The 18,078-nt window shown below is 46.1% G+C and overlaps 1 protein-coding gene across 1 annotated transcript; it reads left to right on the top strand.

The window, feature by feature from the left end:
* The first annotated feature begins 9,934 nt into the window (after positions 1 to 9,934).
* Positions 9,935 to 17,490, top strand: LOC146182672 (transmembrane protein 201-like). The gene is made up of 4 exons (XM_084609575.1): positions 9,935 to 9,983; positions 14,678 to 14,795; positions 16,548 to 16,739; positions 17,416 to 17,490. Exons 1-4 carry the CDS (start codon positions 9,973 to 9,975, stop codon positions 17,488 to 17,490), a joined length of 396 nt encoding a protein of 131 aa, XP_084465701.1. The 5' UTR covers positions 9,935 to 9,972.
* The last annotated feature ends 588 nt before the right edge of the window (positions 17,491 to 18,078 follow it).

Below are 18,078 nucleotides of genomic sequence, written 5' to 3'. Positions count from 1 at the left end.
GAATGGAGCTTCACTTACATCCCTGTAACATACATATACCTATTGGAGGATGTATGGCTTCCATGACATCCGTGGGACCAACCTGAGCTTCACATGAAATTCACTTCAAGCTTGATGGTGTGAGCAAAAAGACAAGCCAAAACGATGGGTGCCTCTTTCAAATGCCTGATGCAGGGTGACGCTAGACATACATGGGCCGTGCCTACACCTTGCAGGTGAAGTTTGTGAAGTTGCCGCTTATAATCGGCAGTTGCATGATGGTGCAGGCGCAGTTAAGACTAGCAGTTAGAGATCTGACCAGACCCACAACAGGCGTTCTCTACACATAGGCTGGCTCCCCCAGTTTTTGGATGCATGAAACAAAATCGAGGTTGCGTACGTGCGCCGAAGCACAGTGTCCTATATACTGCTAGTACGCTAGAAATGAAAGCGTTCAAGTGTAATACCTTGTCGACGTTCATTCTTAGTGTTTCGTCCGGCAGCCATTTCTTATTTTGGCACATTTTGAAAAAACATACGCGCTGTAAAGCTCGGGCAATACTAAGCGCCGGTACTTAATTTGGAGAGCGTCCTGTAGCTCCGCCTCGCATACTGGGAGCCCCAGGCGAAAAGCAACAGCAGCGGTTGCATAGGGGAGGCGAGATGGTGCTACTTTAAGCTCATGGAGGGGCTATAAAGCGAAGATGAGAGTACATTTAGCCTCAAGAGAAACGTGAAGGGTGGGGGTGCTGGAGGTGCTAAGGAATAAGAGGAGCGACACGACTGGAAACTCACAGCTGCGTCCATTCGACACGCAGTACATGGTTGCATACATAACTTTGCGGCATGGCGTCTACGTTTGTGCACGCGACTTTTCGCGATTTTTAGCGCTGCGTCTAGCGCAACTTCGTCCTCGGAACTGATGCAAACCATATTTGAAATTCCCGCTGAAAATGCAGCTAGCGCCATCTCTTGTCTAAAGCGGGAATTGTTCGCCCAAACAAACGAAGAAAATGGACGCCGCTACGTTCTATGGTGCGCCAAGTGAGTGCTGTCCCGTTTTCATTGTCTTACGCAGTGCAGTGCATTCGGGAATAATAATTCTTGATATGACTGTGTAGAGAAAGACATGTAGATCACTAGGATGTCAAAAATTTGTGCAGCAGTATATTCTTATTGGTGAACGAGGTTCCATGCTCACGTGCGTGTACATTTGTTCAGTGGTTCCGGAGTATCCTAGTCTAGTCTTTTTGATATATAAACGTACATTTGTTTTTGTAGATATCCAGAACCATGGCAGGACTCGACGCAAGACCCCAAATTCAGTTGCTGACCGGTTGTTTACATCAACACTGAATGGAGATGTCTCTGATGCGGATCTATCTGACGATGAAGAGAATGAAATTGAGCAACCAGCAGTGGTGAGTAGAAAATTCGCTTTAACGCTTTCTGTATTGTAATGTTCTTTAAATAATTTTTCAGGTGAACGATGATGAGGAGGTCCCGGCGGCTCCTAGCGATGAAGCTGAAATTGAGGGAACCAGTGATGATGAACACCAGCCACTGTCAAAGAAAAGCAGAATGGTCAAGTGGTGCCGAAAAAAATTCGAGCCAGACAACATCGACTGCGTCTACCTGCCACAAGGTGCTTCCACTCCTATGGATCCACTCAAGTACTTCGAACGCTATTTTACGAACTCTGTTTTTGAAGAACTAACGAAGTACACTAACGTCTATTACCTGCAAAAGACGGGTACCGAACTTTCTTGCACTCTAGAAGAAGTCAAGACTTTATTTGGAATGCTAGCCTACATGGGAGTGCTAAAGTTTCCAAGAATTCGTATGTACTGGAGCAATGGCACTCGAATACCTGTAAGTGCAGACTCGATGCCTGTGAACAGATTTTTTAAGATCAGGTCTGCTTTGCACATAACTGACCAAAACGAGCCCCGAGATCCATCATCAGTGGACAAATTTTGGAAAGTTAGACCACTGCTTGATAGCATTAGGAAGCGCTGCCTTGAACTTGAGGTTCTTGAACAGAACAGCATTGACGAGCAGATGGCACCATTCTCAGGGAGGGTACCAGCGAAACAAGTAATCAAAAGCAAACCAAACCCTGTTGGAGTAAAGATTTTTGTGCGGTGCAGCAGCGATGGACTGGCCCATGACTTCGAAGTTTATCAAGGGAAAGGCACAGGAATCGACCGTGAGTACTCATATCTCGGTCTGGGCGGTTGCGTTGTAATGAGACTCATTGAGACCCTTCCACACCACCTGAACCTGAAGTTATTTTTTGATAATTACTTTACGTCAGTTTTGCTTCTTCGAGAACTGAAAATGCTGGGAATCCTTGCCACAGGCACAATACGTTCCAACAGGCTTCTTGGTTGTCAATTGAAGGGGGAAAAAGAAATGAAAAACAGTAAACGTGGAACAACAGACCTGAAAGTGACAGAGGACGGTGATGTTGTGCTCATCAGGTGGAAAGACAATAACCTTGTGACGGTTGCTTCAACGCAAGTTGGGTTAGGTGTCTTGAAACTTGTCAAGAGATGGAGCGCGGCAAAGAAGGAGAGTATTCAGGTTGAGTGCCCTGAAGCGATTGTTGAGTACAACCGACATATGGGTGAAGTCGACAAGCTGGACTTTGTTATGTCGCTTTATCCAATCCGCACTAAAACAAAGAAATGGCCAGTAAGAATGGTTTCGCATATGCTTTCCTTTGCACTTGCAAATTCGTGGCTGGAATATTTGAGAGATGCTGCAGCCGAAGGCCTCCCAAGGAAAAGCACGAAAGACATGCTGGAATTTCAAACGGATGTCTCACTCAGCCTTGTTCACTGTAACAAGACAGTAGGGAAAAAAAGAGGTAGACCCAGCTCTGAAAACATTCAGAATGCAGCAAGGCTACAGCACAACGCCGAGCCTCTTCCGACCAACTCGGTACGGCTTGACGGGAAAGAACACTGGCCTCAGCACGTAGCCACGCACTTTTCGCGGCGATGCAGAAGAGCAGGCTGCACATCAAAGTCTCGTGTGCGCTGCAGAAAGTGTGGTGTCTTTTTGTGTTTGTCTTCAACTAATGATTGCTTTTTTGAATTTCACTCAAAATAGACATTTTACTCTGAGCTGAATAACTGAACATCAATATAACATGTTATACAATGTTCATTCTCACTTTTCTGTTTAATAAATGTTTTTTTGGTTTCTGACCCTTGGTGTCGTTGAGTCACAATGTGCACAAATGTGCACGTGACCTAATTTTTTAGTTTAGCAATTTTTTGAGCAATTGATATTATTTTTGTGATATATCAATGTAAAACTGTACGCACAAAAGTTTGCACATTTTTATCAACGCCAGAACATAATGTGTGACTGAAAGGGATAAACACGCATGCGGCAAAATTGCGGCAACTGCCGTCAAAAATAGCTTTACTGACGCGTAATTGTTTGTCTTTATAGTTGCATTCTTGACAAGCACGGGAGTATTTATTGTAAAGCCTAGTCTCTCTTTCCTGCCAGCTGGCTGCCGCAGTAGATGCCTGGCATCTTATCTTTCTGCCATTGAAAACGTCCCTACAATTCCTTCCCCTTAAAGGGACACTAAAGACATTCAAAGATGCTATGAAAATCGAATAAACTACATTTGGTGACACTGTCGCCGCATATCCGGCAGCAAAAAATCGAATAATTGCTGAGATATTGCGATAAGAAGTTGAGGTTTTTTTCTTGTTCCCGCCAGTCGAATTCAAACTGTGCCCTCCGATTACGTAGTTGGAGTTGAGTGACGCACACTATGACGTAAGCGGAGACTCCGTGACAGCTAGCGAGCCGGCGCGGACGCGGCGTCGCATCCCTCAAGTGCCAACATAGCAACAGCGTACTCGCAATGACGGCCACAGCCGAAATAAATAAAACGATGAAGAGAGTAATTTACCGAGCGATGGGCCCATAAAGGAAGAAAAAAAAACATACAACGCTTGTAATGCACAATACTTTACATGTTTCTCAAGCTTTTGCGCTCCTTCTTGCACTGTGTAAAGGGTGTTGCACAATTAGACGCGCGCTGTAGAATGCTTCTCCCAGCTAAACCGCGGAATCCTTGCAGTTCAGATTTCGCACAGAAATCACATTTTGTCGCTAGTATTTTTTAATACTAAATTTGGGGTACTTGCCTGATTCGATCAGAAGAAATCAGATGTTCCCATGGCCTGCGGCGGCGGCGACGCCAGACGAACCGCTGCCCCAGCAAATCAAACAGCTCCTTCTGCTGGTATATTAGGGCTCTGTAACATCTGTCCAAGTCGAGGAGAGACGTTTGTTCGAGCGAAAATGATTCGTTAAGTGTGCGGAAAAAGTTCTTCTCATTTGACGTTTTCGTTTTTTTCCTATGGTTAGTCATGACGTTGAACATGCCCATAGTATTAGAAATACGAATCTTCTCTGACCTGCCTTGAATGAAAGACAGGTCGAATATAAGTGGCACCCTTACAACGCGACACATGTAAAATACCGCGTCAAAGAGATCGTTCTTCGTATCGACGTAGGGCCACGTAATGCCGCCATTGCGCAATAGTTCCTTGACCTCGCCCAAGTGATCGTCTGAGGCGGACATTACGTCGTCGCAGGCGGTGAAGTACCGGGCTGCCTTCCCCAATGGCGTCTGGTGAAGTTCCGGCACCTGCATGCCCCTCGCTCGATAGCTTATCTTGTCAATTAGTGCGTCCCGCGAAGCTTGCGTGACGCTCACCGAACGGCTCCGCAGCCAGCCTCCGCAGACGTAGTCATGGAAATCGTTGCATGGTCGAGCACTTTGATTCACAGCGCTGGCGAGCAGTGCGGCCAGCCTACTGCAGGAATCACTGCCGCAGGCTCTGGCAGCCGGTATTCGCCACTGGCGCCTCATCACTCTGTATGAGTGGTGCTGGCTACTTCCGTTAAATAGAATAGATGCGAAAAACATCATGGCCAAGAGTACGGCGGCAACCAATGAGGTTTTGGCGGGCGCGTGCTTTGGGCTCCGTGGATTCAGAGCGGAACCCGTCTCGATGTTTTGAGGCTCAAATGCATTCTCCGGCGATTTCTCGTCCTGCATTCAAGCAAGGTGAAATTTGCAAAGTACACATTTTGCGATGGCTCTTGAGAGGCTTTCGGTTATTCTGTTTTAAGAAAACACTGAACTAAGTTTGTATTGTAGTGTCACACCAACGCTCGGTAATTGTCGACGATGACAAAGACGACGAGTGTATGTCGGAAGGCGCGTGCTAGAAAAAGAAGACGGCAGACAAAAGACGAAGACGCAAGAGACTGCGACTTTCTCACCAGTCATCATGCGATTATTGATTGTGCCCGAGCCAGCATCGAATTGTCTCCGCTTTCACCGGCCGCCTCGTCTGACACACCGCTCCACGTCGATAAGATAACTGTGGCCGAAGATACTGAAATCCCCGCCTGCTCTACCGTCCTCGTGCCCGTTTCCTGCGCCGGCTTTCCTGATTCGACAGTTCTGTTCACTCCGACTCACGCCGCTAATCGTCGCCATTGCTTAGTCCTGCCTTTCGCCCTTCTGACTTTCTGTGGTGGCCACAGCGCCATATACGTCTCTAACCCGTCGCCTTGTCCGTCAACGCTTCTTCATGGAGAACGTCTTGGTCATGTCGAGTCCTTTGATGACGCTATGACATCTGCCGTCTCAGAAGACCCAACCCCACTGCAACTCGATACTATTGACTTGCCCGCTTCTGTACAGAACGACTCCACTGCAGCTTTTTCTGGCTGTCTGGATGCCAGCCTTTCAGCAGATCAACGCGACCAGCTCGTCAGCTTGCTGCAGCGCTTCCGTTCCTCATTCGACCTTCCTCGGACATCTTTGGGGCGCACATCCGTAGTCACTCACTGCATCGACACCGGTACGCACGCCCCGGTACGCCAGCGCCTTTATCGGGTATCGGCTGCTGAACGTCAAGTCATCACCGAGCACGTTAATGACATGCTTCAGCGTGGCGTCATCCAGCCTTCGCACAGCCCTTGGGCTTCTCCAGTTGTTCTCGTGAGGAAAAAGGATGGCTCTATACGGTTCTGTGTTGATTACAGGCGTTTGAATAAGATAACACGAAAAGACGTATACCCCCTTCCACGTATTGATGACGCTCTCGATTGCCTTCAAGGTGCCGAATTCTTTTCATCTCTGGATCTTCGCTCGGGCTACTGGCAGGTACCCATGGCAGCTGACGATCGACCAAAAACCGCCTTTGTGACACCTGATGGTCTTTATGAATTTAACGTCATGCCGTTTGGATTGTGCAACGCGCCGGCCACCTTCGAGCGCATGATGGACACCATTCTGTGCGGACTCAAGTGGCATGACTGTCTTTGTTACCTGGACGATGTTGTCATGTTTTCAAAAGATTTTACGTCACATTTGGACCGTCTCGAACGTGTGCTAAAGTGTTTGACTGATGCCGGTCTGCAACTAAATTTGAAAAAGTGCTGCTTCGGGGCTCGCCAGCTTCCTATATTGGGACACGTTGTTTCGAAAGACGGTGTTCGTCCAGATCCTGCGAAACTCCGTGCAGTAGCTGAGTTTCCACGCCCAACTTCTCTAAAGGAGCTGCGTAGTTTTATCGGGCTGTGCTCGTATTTTCGTCGCTTCGTCCGCAATTTCGCTTCGATCATCTCGCCGCTGACTGATCTCCTTGCCGGTGACGCCATTCTTTCGTCTTGGACATCCGACTGTGATGAGGCCTTTTCGACGCTTCGGCGCCTTCTAGTGTCGCCTCCGATTCTCCGCCATTTTGACCCTACGGTGCCTACCGAAATTCACACTGATGCCAGCGGTGTAGGTCTCGGCGCTGTCCTAGCACAACGAAAGCCCGGCAACCCAGAGTACGTTGTTGCTTATGCCAGCCGTACCTTAACAAAGGCCGAAAAGAATTATTCTGTAACCGAAAAGGAGTGCTTGGCCATCATTTGGGCCATTGGGAAGTTCCGCCCATATATCTACAGTCGTCCCTTTTCTGTTGTTACGGACCATCACGCACTCTGCTGGTTGTCCACCCTTAAAGACCCATCCGGCCGTCTTGCTCGTTGGGCCCTCCGCTTACAAGAGTACGACATTCAGGTCACCTACCGGTCTGGCCGTAAGCATTCTGATGCCGACGCCCTGTCTAGGTCACCTCTTCAATGTGGCTCTGACTCGACAGCTATCACCATAAGTGACTCATTTTCGCTAGAAATTGCCGACATGCCCAATGAACAAAGGCAAGACCCTTGGATCGCTTCTCTTCTCACGCTTTTATCTACACCTTCTCTGCGCCCAGCTTCACGAACGCTTCACCGCCAAGCTCGTCATTTTTCCATCCGCGACGGCATGCTTTACCGCCGAAATTACCTCTCCGACGGACGCAAGTGGCTCCTTGTCATTCCTCGGCATCTCCGTTCGGAAATATGCGCCGCTTTTCACGCCGATCCTCAGTGTGCCCACGCCGGAGTGTTGAAAACTTACACTCGTCTTCGCCTCCGCTATTACTGGCAGGGTATGTACCGCTTCGTGCGTCATTACGTTCGCGCATGCCAGGAATGCCAACGCCGCAAAAACCCTCCACACCACTCCACCGTTCCGATGCAGCCCTTGCCCTGCCCCAGCCGACCATTCGATCGTGTTGGTATTGATATTTACGGGCCACTACCAGTCACTCCAGCTGGTAACCGTTGGGTCATCGTGGCTGTTGACCACCTTACCCACTACGCAGAAACATCTTCCTTACCTTCGGCGTCGGCGCCAGACGTTGCGTCTTTCGTCCTGCACCATCTCGTTCTGCGCCACGGTTCACCTAAAGAATTGCTCAGTGACCGTGGCCGGGTTTTTCTTTCCGAGACCATTGAAGCCCTTCTTCAGCAGTGCCGCATTGTCCACCGTTCTACCTCGGCCTACCATCCGCAGACAAATGGCATGACGGAACGTTTTAACCGCACCTTAAGTGACATGCTGGCCATGTATGTCGCGTCCGACCACTCAAACTGGGACCGGCTTCTCCCATTCGTCACGTACGCCTATAATACTGCCATACAAAGCACGACCGGCTTCTCCCCCTTTTTCCTTCTATATGGCCGTGAACCCACCTCAACTATGGACACGATACTTCCTTATCGCCCTGACACCTCCGAAGCGACCACTGTCTCTCAAGCAGCAGCATATGCAGAAGAATGTCGCCAGTTGGCCCGCTCATTTACAACCCAGAACCAAGGTCACCAGCAGTTCCTTCACGCACCGTCTTGTCCAGCTCCTTCATACAGCACAGACTCCCTCGTGTGGCTTTGGGTTCCTGCCACCCCTTCCGGCCTCTCTACCAAACTTGCTTCCAGATACCATGGCCCATATCGGGTTATTTGCCAGACCTCTCCGGTGAACTACGTTATAGAACCGCTTGTACCGACACCGGATATGCGTCGCCGCGGGCGTGAAACAGTGCACGTTGACCGCCTCAAGCCCTGTTACGACCCGCCTGTTGTGTCCACACCATGAGTCGGCAGGATGCCTCCTTTTTCTCCCGGGGATAATTGTAGTGTCACACCAACGCTGGGTAATTGTCGACGATGACAAAGACAACGAGTGTATGTCGGAAGGCGCGTGCTAGAAAAAGAAGACGGCAGACAAAAGACGAAGACGCAAGAGACTGACGCGCTAGTTAAACGGTCGACCTGAACACCGACCTGAGCTTCAACGCACCCTTACAGTATTAATATAGAAACACTTTGTGCATTTAAGGTGCAACGGTGGCGTAGCGGTAGAGCATCCGCCTCGCGTGCAAGAGGACCGGGGTTCGAATCCCGGTGCCACGCAATTGCCCAACGGATACGAAAGAAATTAACAAAAACCGCGCGTCGATGGAATTGCATAAATAGGTTTGGGATGCGACCTGATGCCGGTGCACTCCCTTACCAGAACAGGAGTTGGCCACCCTGGTGCAGAAATTGGCCGCAACCTCCTATAATTATTCTTATCGAACACTTTATAAAAATATGACAACTTGAGGAACGGCTACAGCCCGGCATTGCGGGTGACGAAGTAGAAGGTGTGCTTAGACAAGCCTCCATAGCCGAGTTCAATGAGCTCATTATGAGACACGACCCTCGTTAAAAAAAATAGTCAAAAAGGAGTTGAAAACAATGCTCACAGTGCATTATTTTCTAATTATTCACAGAAACAGTATAACGTTGCAGACGAGAGCGACGGTCTTCTCCTTGACAAGCCCCGCAGAGAGCGAGACTTACGGGACACAGAGGGATGGCGGGCGGCGGGACTATGTTCAGAGCTGCTCTCTTCCATCTTGCTGTTGTGCCTGACTGTTTCTCTGCTATAGCAGCTGCTTACACTCTTCTGTCTCCTCTTCCTTCACTCAGGCTGCGCCTGAAGAATGGCATGGAGACGATTTTAGAGAAAATCAGCGATTTAATGTTATCCGTCAATAGTGCGAGCATTACTGCAAATTCGGCACGATGCCTATTACTCCTTCGCAGTAAATCTCTCTCTGAAATCTCTCTATATAGTGGGTGTTCAAATAACTGCTGTTACAAAAAGCCTATTCTAATTTCCAAAATTTGTTGATTCAAAAAGGTTCATAATTACTGCACTCATTGTCCTTTGATAGTAAAACTAATCAGCTTGTTTTTTTTTTTTTTTTAATCTACGGTCGAGCAAAAAGTGTTAATGTTAAAGCTGCAATTTGCCTCGAAAATAAAGCTGGCTACGTTATTTCCACCAATCTAACCCCCCCCCCCCCCCCCCCCGATTTACGTAGCTATATTCATTGTCCTTCAGTAGTTGACACGCTATCAGATATTATTTTTAATCACACGTACAGTTGGTGAGGAAAATATATACGCAAGGATGCATTACGCGTGAATGACTATGTTCAAAAAGAGTGGTTACAGCGGTGAGCCGTCAGATAATACGAAGAGAGTGTCTCCTCGCCGACTAAGCGTGTTTGCATGACTGCGCAGTACGTGACATCTCACGTTTTTTGTTTTCAATCCAAACATGGTAGCCTTTAAAGCTACGGCGTCGCATATCTTTGCGGTGGTTGTCTGCGCTTTATGCTGCGGAGTTTTACAGATTTGGATGGCTCGGAGGCGTTTCGGGCTCGCACAATAGGTCGTTTTGTCGGTGTATCATGGCCTGAAGGCGAGCGAGCAGAGAGAGAACTCTTGGCTCCCTTTTATTTACAAGATATATGCACAGGGAGTATCAGCCGGTAGTTCGACCATGACGGAGAACCATGCTCTGGAGGGCCTGCTGTGCGGGGTCCTTCGCTGTTAAAGGGAAAACACAAGCAAGTGGACTTTCTTGTCAAAGCACCTTTGCATCCAACCCGGCCACCCAATGCAGATAATTGGCAGGCCATGTGAACCATTACCTCCATGTCTCTCAATTTCGACTCAAATTTGTTTCGATATGCGGCTGTATAGAACGCAGCGGCGCTTTGATGAGAGCAACCACCCCTTCGCGTGTTCACCCTAAATGTGAATAAAACCCCTATTCCATATTATTCCAATGATCAAATTGGTAGAATCAAGGCATCTACCAATTTGATCGACAGGTTGAGAGAACATGCTAATAACGTAAAAAATGCCAGTGACGGAATTTAAAGGTTTCGTAGCCATCTACTGCCTTACTTGTGAGGACTTTTTCAGGATCTTGCTAGCACTGTTATCGGAAAAACGAAACAGCGTGTAACGCGAGAAATCGTGGAATCGGAGCTGATATGCTAACGAGGAGAAGCACGTGTTAGTTCCGCTTTTATCACGCTCTCTGAAAAAGACCGGATTTATTTGCACTGACTTTTTGCGTATGCATTGACGATGACGCCAGACGTTTCAGATTGTAACATGTTCACGCAATTCGTTCGCATTAAAAGTTGGAAGTTGGAAGCAGCAGAATCAAGCTCCTGATGCGCTGTGGCATCAAGCAACACACAGACGTTTTTCGCAATCACCTTCCCCTTAACGCGGATTGCGTTTTTCGATTGACACGACAGCGCACATAATTTTTATTCCTGTACAGTTTCTTTAATGCAGTCCCGACTAGCGTGCTTGCCTGAAATGTGAAGAGTAGATCGAACGCGCGGCAAAAGGCCCTCTTCAGGCCGTCTGGATGCCGTTATCTGAGAGAGGCACGAGCATCCGGTTACCAATAGTTTTTTTTTTCTTTTTTTCTTAGAATTCGATACCTTGCTTTTCCACTGCAGCACCACATTCGTGCTTTCCACCGATCGCATTTGGCGCAGCAGTTTATCATGTGGCAGAGGCTGTCGGCTGCGCTGGTGAAGCAGGGCCCCCGACAGCGGTCGCATCTAATTTACTTCACCCCGTGTGATTGGCGTCTGGTTGCGGTGTGAAACAGGCGGATAGAATAGTGAATCTTCATTGCAGATGTGTTGAACGCTATTGGGGAAGAACTATAAGCCCTTTATACCTAGTGGCACTGGCAGAGGCATATTATTTTCTATTAGGTTTGGGTAGCCTCACCATAATATATGTATCAAAGTCTGTCGGTCTGAAGACGCAAAAACGAGCTCTCACTGCTCCGCCTCTTAAAACGAACGTCTGGGGTGAGCACACCACCGCACTCATGGCCGCTCCGGTCATCTCAACATTACCGTCCTCATTTCAGTCGACATCTTTTCCCTACTGTTGGACATATTTTTAAAACCTGGAATGCAATTCTGCTCGCATTTTCTTCGCTTAGTGACCAAGAAGTCAGACCTACAGTGATTGCAAATTCCTGTTTAAGGGTCTTATTGGACTGGTCGTAACGACTTGTGCATCAATATTGTGCAATATATTTTTATTTATATTGAAAGTTGATGTAGAGAAGAATACGTAGACAAGTTTAAAAAGACACCAAAACGGTGTTTTTTTATTGTCCTCAGAGATTTTCATTGTTATGGTGAAGGTGATTGCGAAAAACGTCTGTGGGAGGCCTATGCCACAACGCATGAGGAACTCTACGCATACAAAACTGACTCCGAATCATTCATTGCTGTGTCTGTCACAGCTAGTTTGCAACGTAGAGACAAAAAATTAACAGCAAGCTACTAAAAAAATACCATTTCATTGTCTAGCCAGGTACTGCATCTAATTTTTACGCAATCTTTAGATACCGGGGTTGTCCCTGACAATTGGAAAAAAGCTCAAATTGCACCCATATTTAAAGCGGATGACCGCACGTGCCCTAACAACTATCTTCCCATTTCCCTCACTAGTATACCGTCTGAACTACTTGAGCACATTATTTTTTCCAATCTTATGACCCACCTAGAATCAATCAACTTTTTCTATCCGAATCAACACGGCTTCCGGAAGCAGCTGTCATGTGAGACCCAGCTTGCCGAATTCACCCACGACATTCTACAATACTTAGATAACCTTGTCCAGATCAACGCTATCTTTCTCGACTTTTCAAAAGCATTTGATCGTGTTTCCCATAATCTTCTTCTTTTTAAGTTCTCATTGCTCGGCATTCCACAAACCTTGCTCTCCTGGCTAGAGCAGTTCCTTAAAGGACGTAAGCAGTTCACCTGTGTTAATAACTGTCGCTCAGCTTTTTCCGACGTAACGTCCGTCGTACCTCAAGGTGCAGGCTTATTACCTCTTTTATTCCTCATCTACATCAATGACCTACCAATCAACATAAAATCAACGCTACGTTTATTCGCAGATGACTGCGTAATTTACAGCCCCATCCACGGCGCTAGCGCCATTGCCGCTCTTCAACAGGATCTAACCACTATCTCAGCGTGGTGTGACAAATGGCACATGCCTCTTAATCTAAATAAATGCCAGTACATATCATTCTCCCGCAAAAACACAGTTATTGATAGCACTTACAACATAAAATCGGTCGCCGTCACGAGAACATCATCTTATAAATACCTAGGAGTACACATCACATCATCGCTGTCATGGCCAACACACATTCAGACCATCTGTTCCAAAGCATCACGCACACTTGGTTTTCTCGGGCGCAATCTAAAATCTGCATCACCTGAAGTAAAAAAGTTGGCATACATAACATTCGTACGTCCTAAATTGAAGTACGCGTCATCTGTCTGGCATCCATCACAATCGTATCTCATCTCAGACCTTGAAGCCATTCAAAATCGCGCCGCCCGTTTTATTACATCGCAGTACTCAAGAAATACCAGCGTAACATTACTAAAACGATCCCTCGGCCTTCAAACACTAGCAACTCGCCGTGTTATTTCCCGGCTATGCCTCTTTCACTCTTTCTTTTATCGCTCACCAAGACATTTGTTGCTGCAGCCACCCCCACGTACGTCATCCCGCCTAAACCACAGTAACCCAATCGCACGCAATAAAACCCGCACCTCCGCAATGAGCAGTTCATTTTTTCCCGACGCCATAGTGCTCTGGAATGGCCTTCCCGACAACGTAATTGCATGCTCCGATCACCTCCTTTTCCGTGAGAAACTGGCTAATCACTTCTCATAAACATATTCATACTGCGACACCGGAGTGCCAACTGTTGCTTGTTTTCTTTTTGTATGTTTATTTCTTGCTTTTAGTTTGTATGTTATTTTACACTTTTTTGGTACCCCGTGTATTTTTCCCCCTTTCTTTCTTTTGTGTTCTCTGCTACTACCCTCCAACCTGTATGTACGCCCCCCCTTATGTAATGCCTTCGGGCCTTTAAGGGACAAATAAATGAAATATGTAGTAGGCGGCGAGGAGAGTTTGTCCGCGTCTGTCGACTTGTGTCTGCAACTGTTGTCGATGGGAAAACAACTTTCATCGTAGCAGCACCCTCTCAATACTTAATGGTTCACTTGCAGCATCTGAAGCCGCGGTGTGCTATCAGCTACATTATATTTGATTGTTTACATCGATTACTAACAAGGTCACCGCGGTGTTCACTTCTGCTCTAGTCCACATCAGTTCACAGCTCTTTACATGACCAAAGCTGCTGTTAATGCACTGCGATGAAATTGAAAAATGGTTTTGCGGAACGCTGTGGAGGAAAGAAAAGGGCGGACCAACCGTCTCCACGACGGCATTCCGAACTCAGCCGTGAAAAAAAGTGGTGGGAGTGAAAGACTTGAGACAGGCGTCTTTACATTTCGCCGCCATCGAAACGCGGCGGGATTGAAAACGTGTTCTAGGGCTCAGCAGCCGCACGTGCTAACCACTGAGCCATCACGAAAGGCGGTGGAAAGGGAGACAAAACATTAATTTGCCGACCCTGGTCAGAAAAACTAAACGTTATTATTATTATTATTGACAACTGCGTTCGATGTGCAGTACTGGGATACTGTGCTCGTGGCTGTATGGCTTGAATATCTGTGTCTCCACTCACACACGGTTGTCTGTGGAACTCGGCAGCTAATGCCTTGTTTAACTGTGCACGCAGTTTGTGTGTTTATATCTGTTCCCGAGGAAATGTCATGGTAATAACTAGCAACAAATTTTAATTAAGCCATCGTATACTGACTGCATTTTGCTAAATATTCCTTTCTTTTTATCTTTATTCTCAACTGTGCACATAGTTTGTGTGTTTATATCTGTTCTCGTGGAAATGTCCTGGTAATAACTGTAGCAACACATTTTAACTAAGCCATCGTATACTGACTGCATTTTGCTAAATATTCCTTTATTTTTTTCTTTATTCTCTACACAGGCCGCTGTTTTCAGCCAAAGTGAAGTGTTGGTTCTGCGGAGCACAGACAGTGGTCTCATATGGCAATATTAACTGCTGGGACTGCCCAAGCTGTGACCAGTACAATGGATTCAAGGAGGTATGATGAACTTGCTGACTGGCCACAGTCATTTTTGGTAGATCCTCGTTTACCCAAGCAATACATTTTCTGTGTACCACTACAGCTCGGGTGCCTCTGAGCACAGTGGCAGATGATGCAGCTGGGACAAATCTATTTCTTCATTATTTTAATGATTTTCAATAAAACCACTTGATGATTAAATGATGCCTTCTAGGCTGCAGCTTGCTAATGTGTGTTAAAGTTGTCTTTTGATTTCCTTTTACTTTCTCTTACTCTTAAAGCATTGCAGTTTACATTCTGAAGCTGCGCATTCACAGGGCTAAGGAAACTGCTACCCAAGGCCAACCCTTCAAAAGAGTAGGCAGATTCAGAACGTTCTTAAAAGCAGGGAGGCATGCATCAAGAAGAACAAGGGTTTGCACATTCAGAGTCCAAATGACGCAACGATCACATCACAAAAATTATCACTTATCTGTCATAAACCGATTGGTTAGCCCTGCTATTGTTGGTTGATTCTGATCGATGGACCTGTTGACCAATAGGAGCGGGGACTGACTGATAGGCTTGTGACAGCTTTTATGATGTGATTGTGCATAATTCCACCCCTGTTTTCTAAACAAGTGTCAGTGACTCACACTCTATGAACTTGTTTCTCTGAGGCTGGGTCCTGAAAGCGACAATGCTTTTCCATCCTTGCCACAGGAATTAAACAATAAGCAAGTGTTAACTTATTAGCACACACCCAACTGTAGCCATGCGGCTTCCTGAAATTCCACAGAACAATTTTTCTGATCTTGGGCTTGAAAATGGGGCTGCCACTTCTGTGGGTCTCCGTTCTGCTATTTAAGGTCAGGAGAGCTACTTCGTAAATGGCAAGACTAGCCAAGTGAATATTATCCTATTTAATATGGTCTTCACCTTGCGGGGATTGCCTTATGCACATATTAAATAAATAGGCATGTGCTGGCATCAAAAGTTCGACTATACATAGTCGACCCTAGCACATGATTTTTGTGCAAAATTTGGATCTAGAAAAATAAACTCTAATGAAAAGAGAGAGTTTTGAAGATTTCATGATAACTATATATGCAGGCTACTGCATAATGACATCTACAGAAGTGCTACACTTTGTGGAAAATGTCTAAATTTTAGCAGTTAAAAATGTTTCTGAACTGAACCTCTTGTGTTTTTTTTTCAGTGGAGGTACTAGAATGGGTCCACTTCATTGTTACAGTGCTGTCAGGAACTTTGCTCGACTAACTGAACACTGTGCAACAAGTTTAGTAACAGCATATAGTTGGAAATAAGCGCGTAGTTGATGTTCAGCATAACAATATTTGGAATCTCTTGTAGACTGAGTTACTTCGGGACATTAAGACCTCATGAGTCATAAGCCTTCCAACATTAATTTGTAGTTGTAAAGTTTGTGATTTAGAAGCACTACGCTTCTTCAGCTGCCTGTATATTTTTCCTCGTGGAAAAAGAATGTGTGGAGCAATCATGCGCATTTTGTTTGTGCAGTATCATAAATGCATCAGTGATGAATGTCACAGCGGGATCTGATAATTTCGCTGAGCAGTGTGTTCTGTGCTGTCAACAGTCTGGGCAAATTACTTTGCAGCAATGTACTTTACTGAGCAATGCGGAGCTGTTGCTATATTTTTGTGTACCCTTTGCGTACATGCATGTAGTTGTTGCTCCTTCTAATTTGGACGTCTCCAGTTGACTGCATTCTGCTGGTCTAGTTTTGACTTTTGCTTCTTTCTTCAGGACGGCGACTACAACAAGCCGATTCCTGCACAGTTTGATGAGGCTCTCAACTTCACGACGACGACATGCTGTGAGCCAGACTCATCGCCTATAGCTCTTAAGCCCAAGTTTGACAGCTGCCTGTGTTCAGTCTGCAACTATCACCAACTCATCAAGGTCTGGCTTCTGGCAAACTTTACTCCTACAGAAGAGGTATGTGGTGCTGGGAATGTTCAGCGTTCTTTATTATTTATTACGTTGAGTTTGGTTGCATTTGAATGAGGCAAGCCTTTTTTTATACATTGTAGAGTATAAATAGATGCAGTCTACGTCCCAAGTCTTCAAAAAAAAACTTTCGGAAGCTTTAGAAAGGCGTTTTGAGTAACAGTACACAGTTTGTCACGTCCGCACTTTCAGTTAATTGTATGCAAACAAAGTTGTCATACTTCAGCCTACTGGTGCCATCTGGTTTTCAAAACTGAAACAATTTTTGTTATAAAGAACCAACTTTTGTTTTTAGGCCTGGGAAAGCCAAAATTATTGGCCGAAATAAAAATTAAAGGTAATTCAATGCTCATGGATGTTGCTGTAGGTGAGATGAAGCCAAATGAGTGCCTGATGTGCTGTTTATGACCAATGAACATGCCAAAAAACCCAGTAACAACGACGAGTTGACTGTGAGTGAGACGGCCTCTTCGAAGCACTTGGACATGTTGAAAACATGATTTCAGCATATGCAATGGTCGTGAACGCTAAACTCTGGAAACAATGTATATAAGTCGAGCGTACGTTCAGGTTCGATTTGAAATAGCATTTTGCAAATGTGCGCTTTAAAACATGTCATCCCATATGCTTTACGGGCACTTTATACTGGCGCTACATTCCACAGCCTCAAACCGTTGCCTCTGCAATCATGGTAGCTTTGGTGCTGGTGCAAGGAACTACTGAGATAGAGTATAAGTAGCACCTTGACCCAGGGCTCTTCAGGTGCATAGTTGCCTTTCTTCGAGGTCATTTAGCACTATTTTTTTGTTGAATATATAACTAGAGACTGGACTTCTTGGTTTAAGCAAAAACACCCATAAAAGTATGTCGGTTTCAGTTTCTTTAAATTTGAGCTTAACCGAAAGAAGCCATTATTCTTGACATGTAAGGCATAGTTGGCTGGCTGTTGAGCACAAATTGCACTGGGTCAAGGTTGAAAATTGACTAGTTTAATAAAGAAGTCAGGGACATGATGCCACTGTGTATTATTAGATAAGCAACCAGTTGTGCAATTTGAGATATTGCTTCGTTACCTCGGTAGACCGGGAAGCACCACCTCCCAGCCGCCTGCTATCTGAGCACTTTTTATTTCCTATCACCACCCGATTAGAGCAACTACTCGGTTAAGGATGTTTAGTATCAGCTGATTTTAGAGCGCTGACATGGAACCATGCATGGGCATCATGAAAACTTCTGTTCTAATTACCACAGTGAATGAGTGGCAGTTCCATCACTTGTGTCACACCCTGTCACACCTATCACTGTGGCTCAGTGGTTAGAGTGCTCG

This window comes from Amblyomma maculatum, chromosome 7, assembly GCF_055883805.1.
Source record: "Amblyomma maculatum isolate TAMU_Amacu chromosome 7, ASM5588380v1, whole genome shotgun sequence".
NCBI lineage: Eukaryota > Metazoa > Arthropoda > Arachnida > Ixodida > Ixodidae > Amblyomma > Amblyomma maculatum.
This window is presented reverse-complemented; position numbering and strand designations above follow the sequence as displayed.

Excerpts from the sequence above, each read along its gene's own strand:
- LOC146182672 (XM_084609575.1), top strand. Across the intron at positions 14,796-16,547 it reads AGTACAATGGATTCAAGGAG|GACGGCGACTACAACAAGCC; the intron begins GTATGATGAACT and ends TTCTTTCTTCAG. Across the intron at positions 16,740-17,415 it reads ACTTTACTCCTACAGAAGAG|CCTCAAACCGTTGCCTCTGC; the intron begins GTATGTGGTGCT and ends TACATTCCACAG.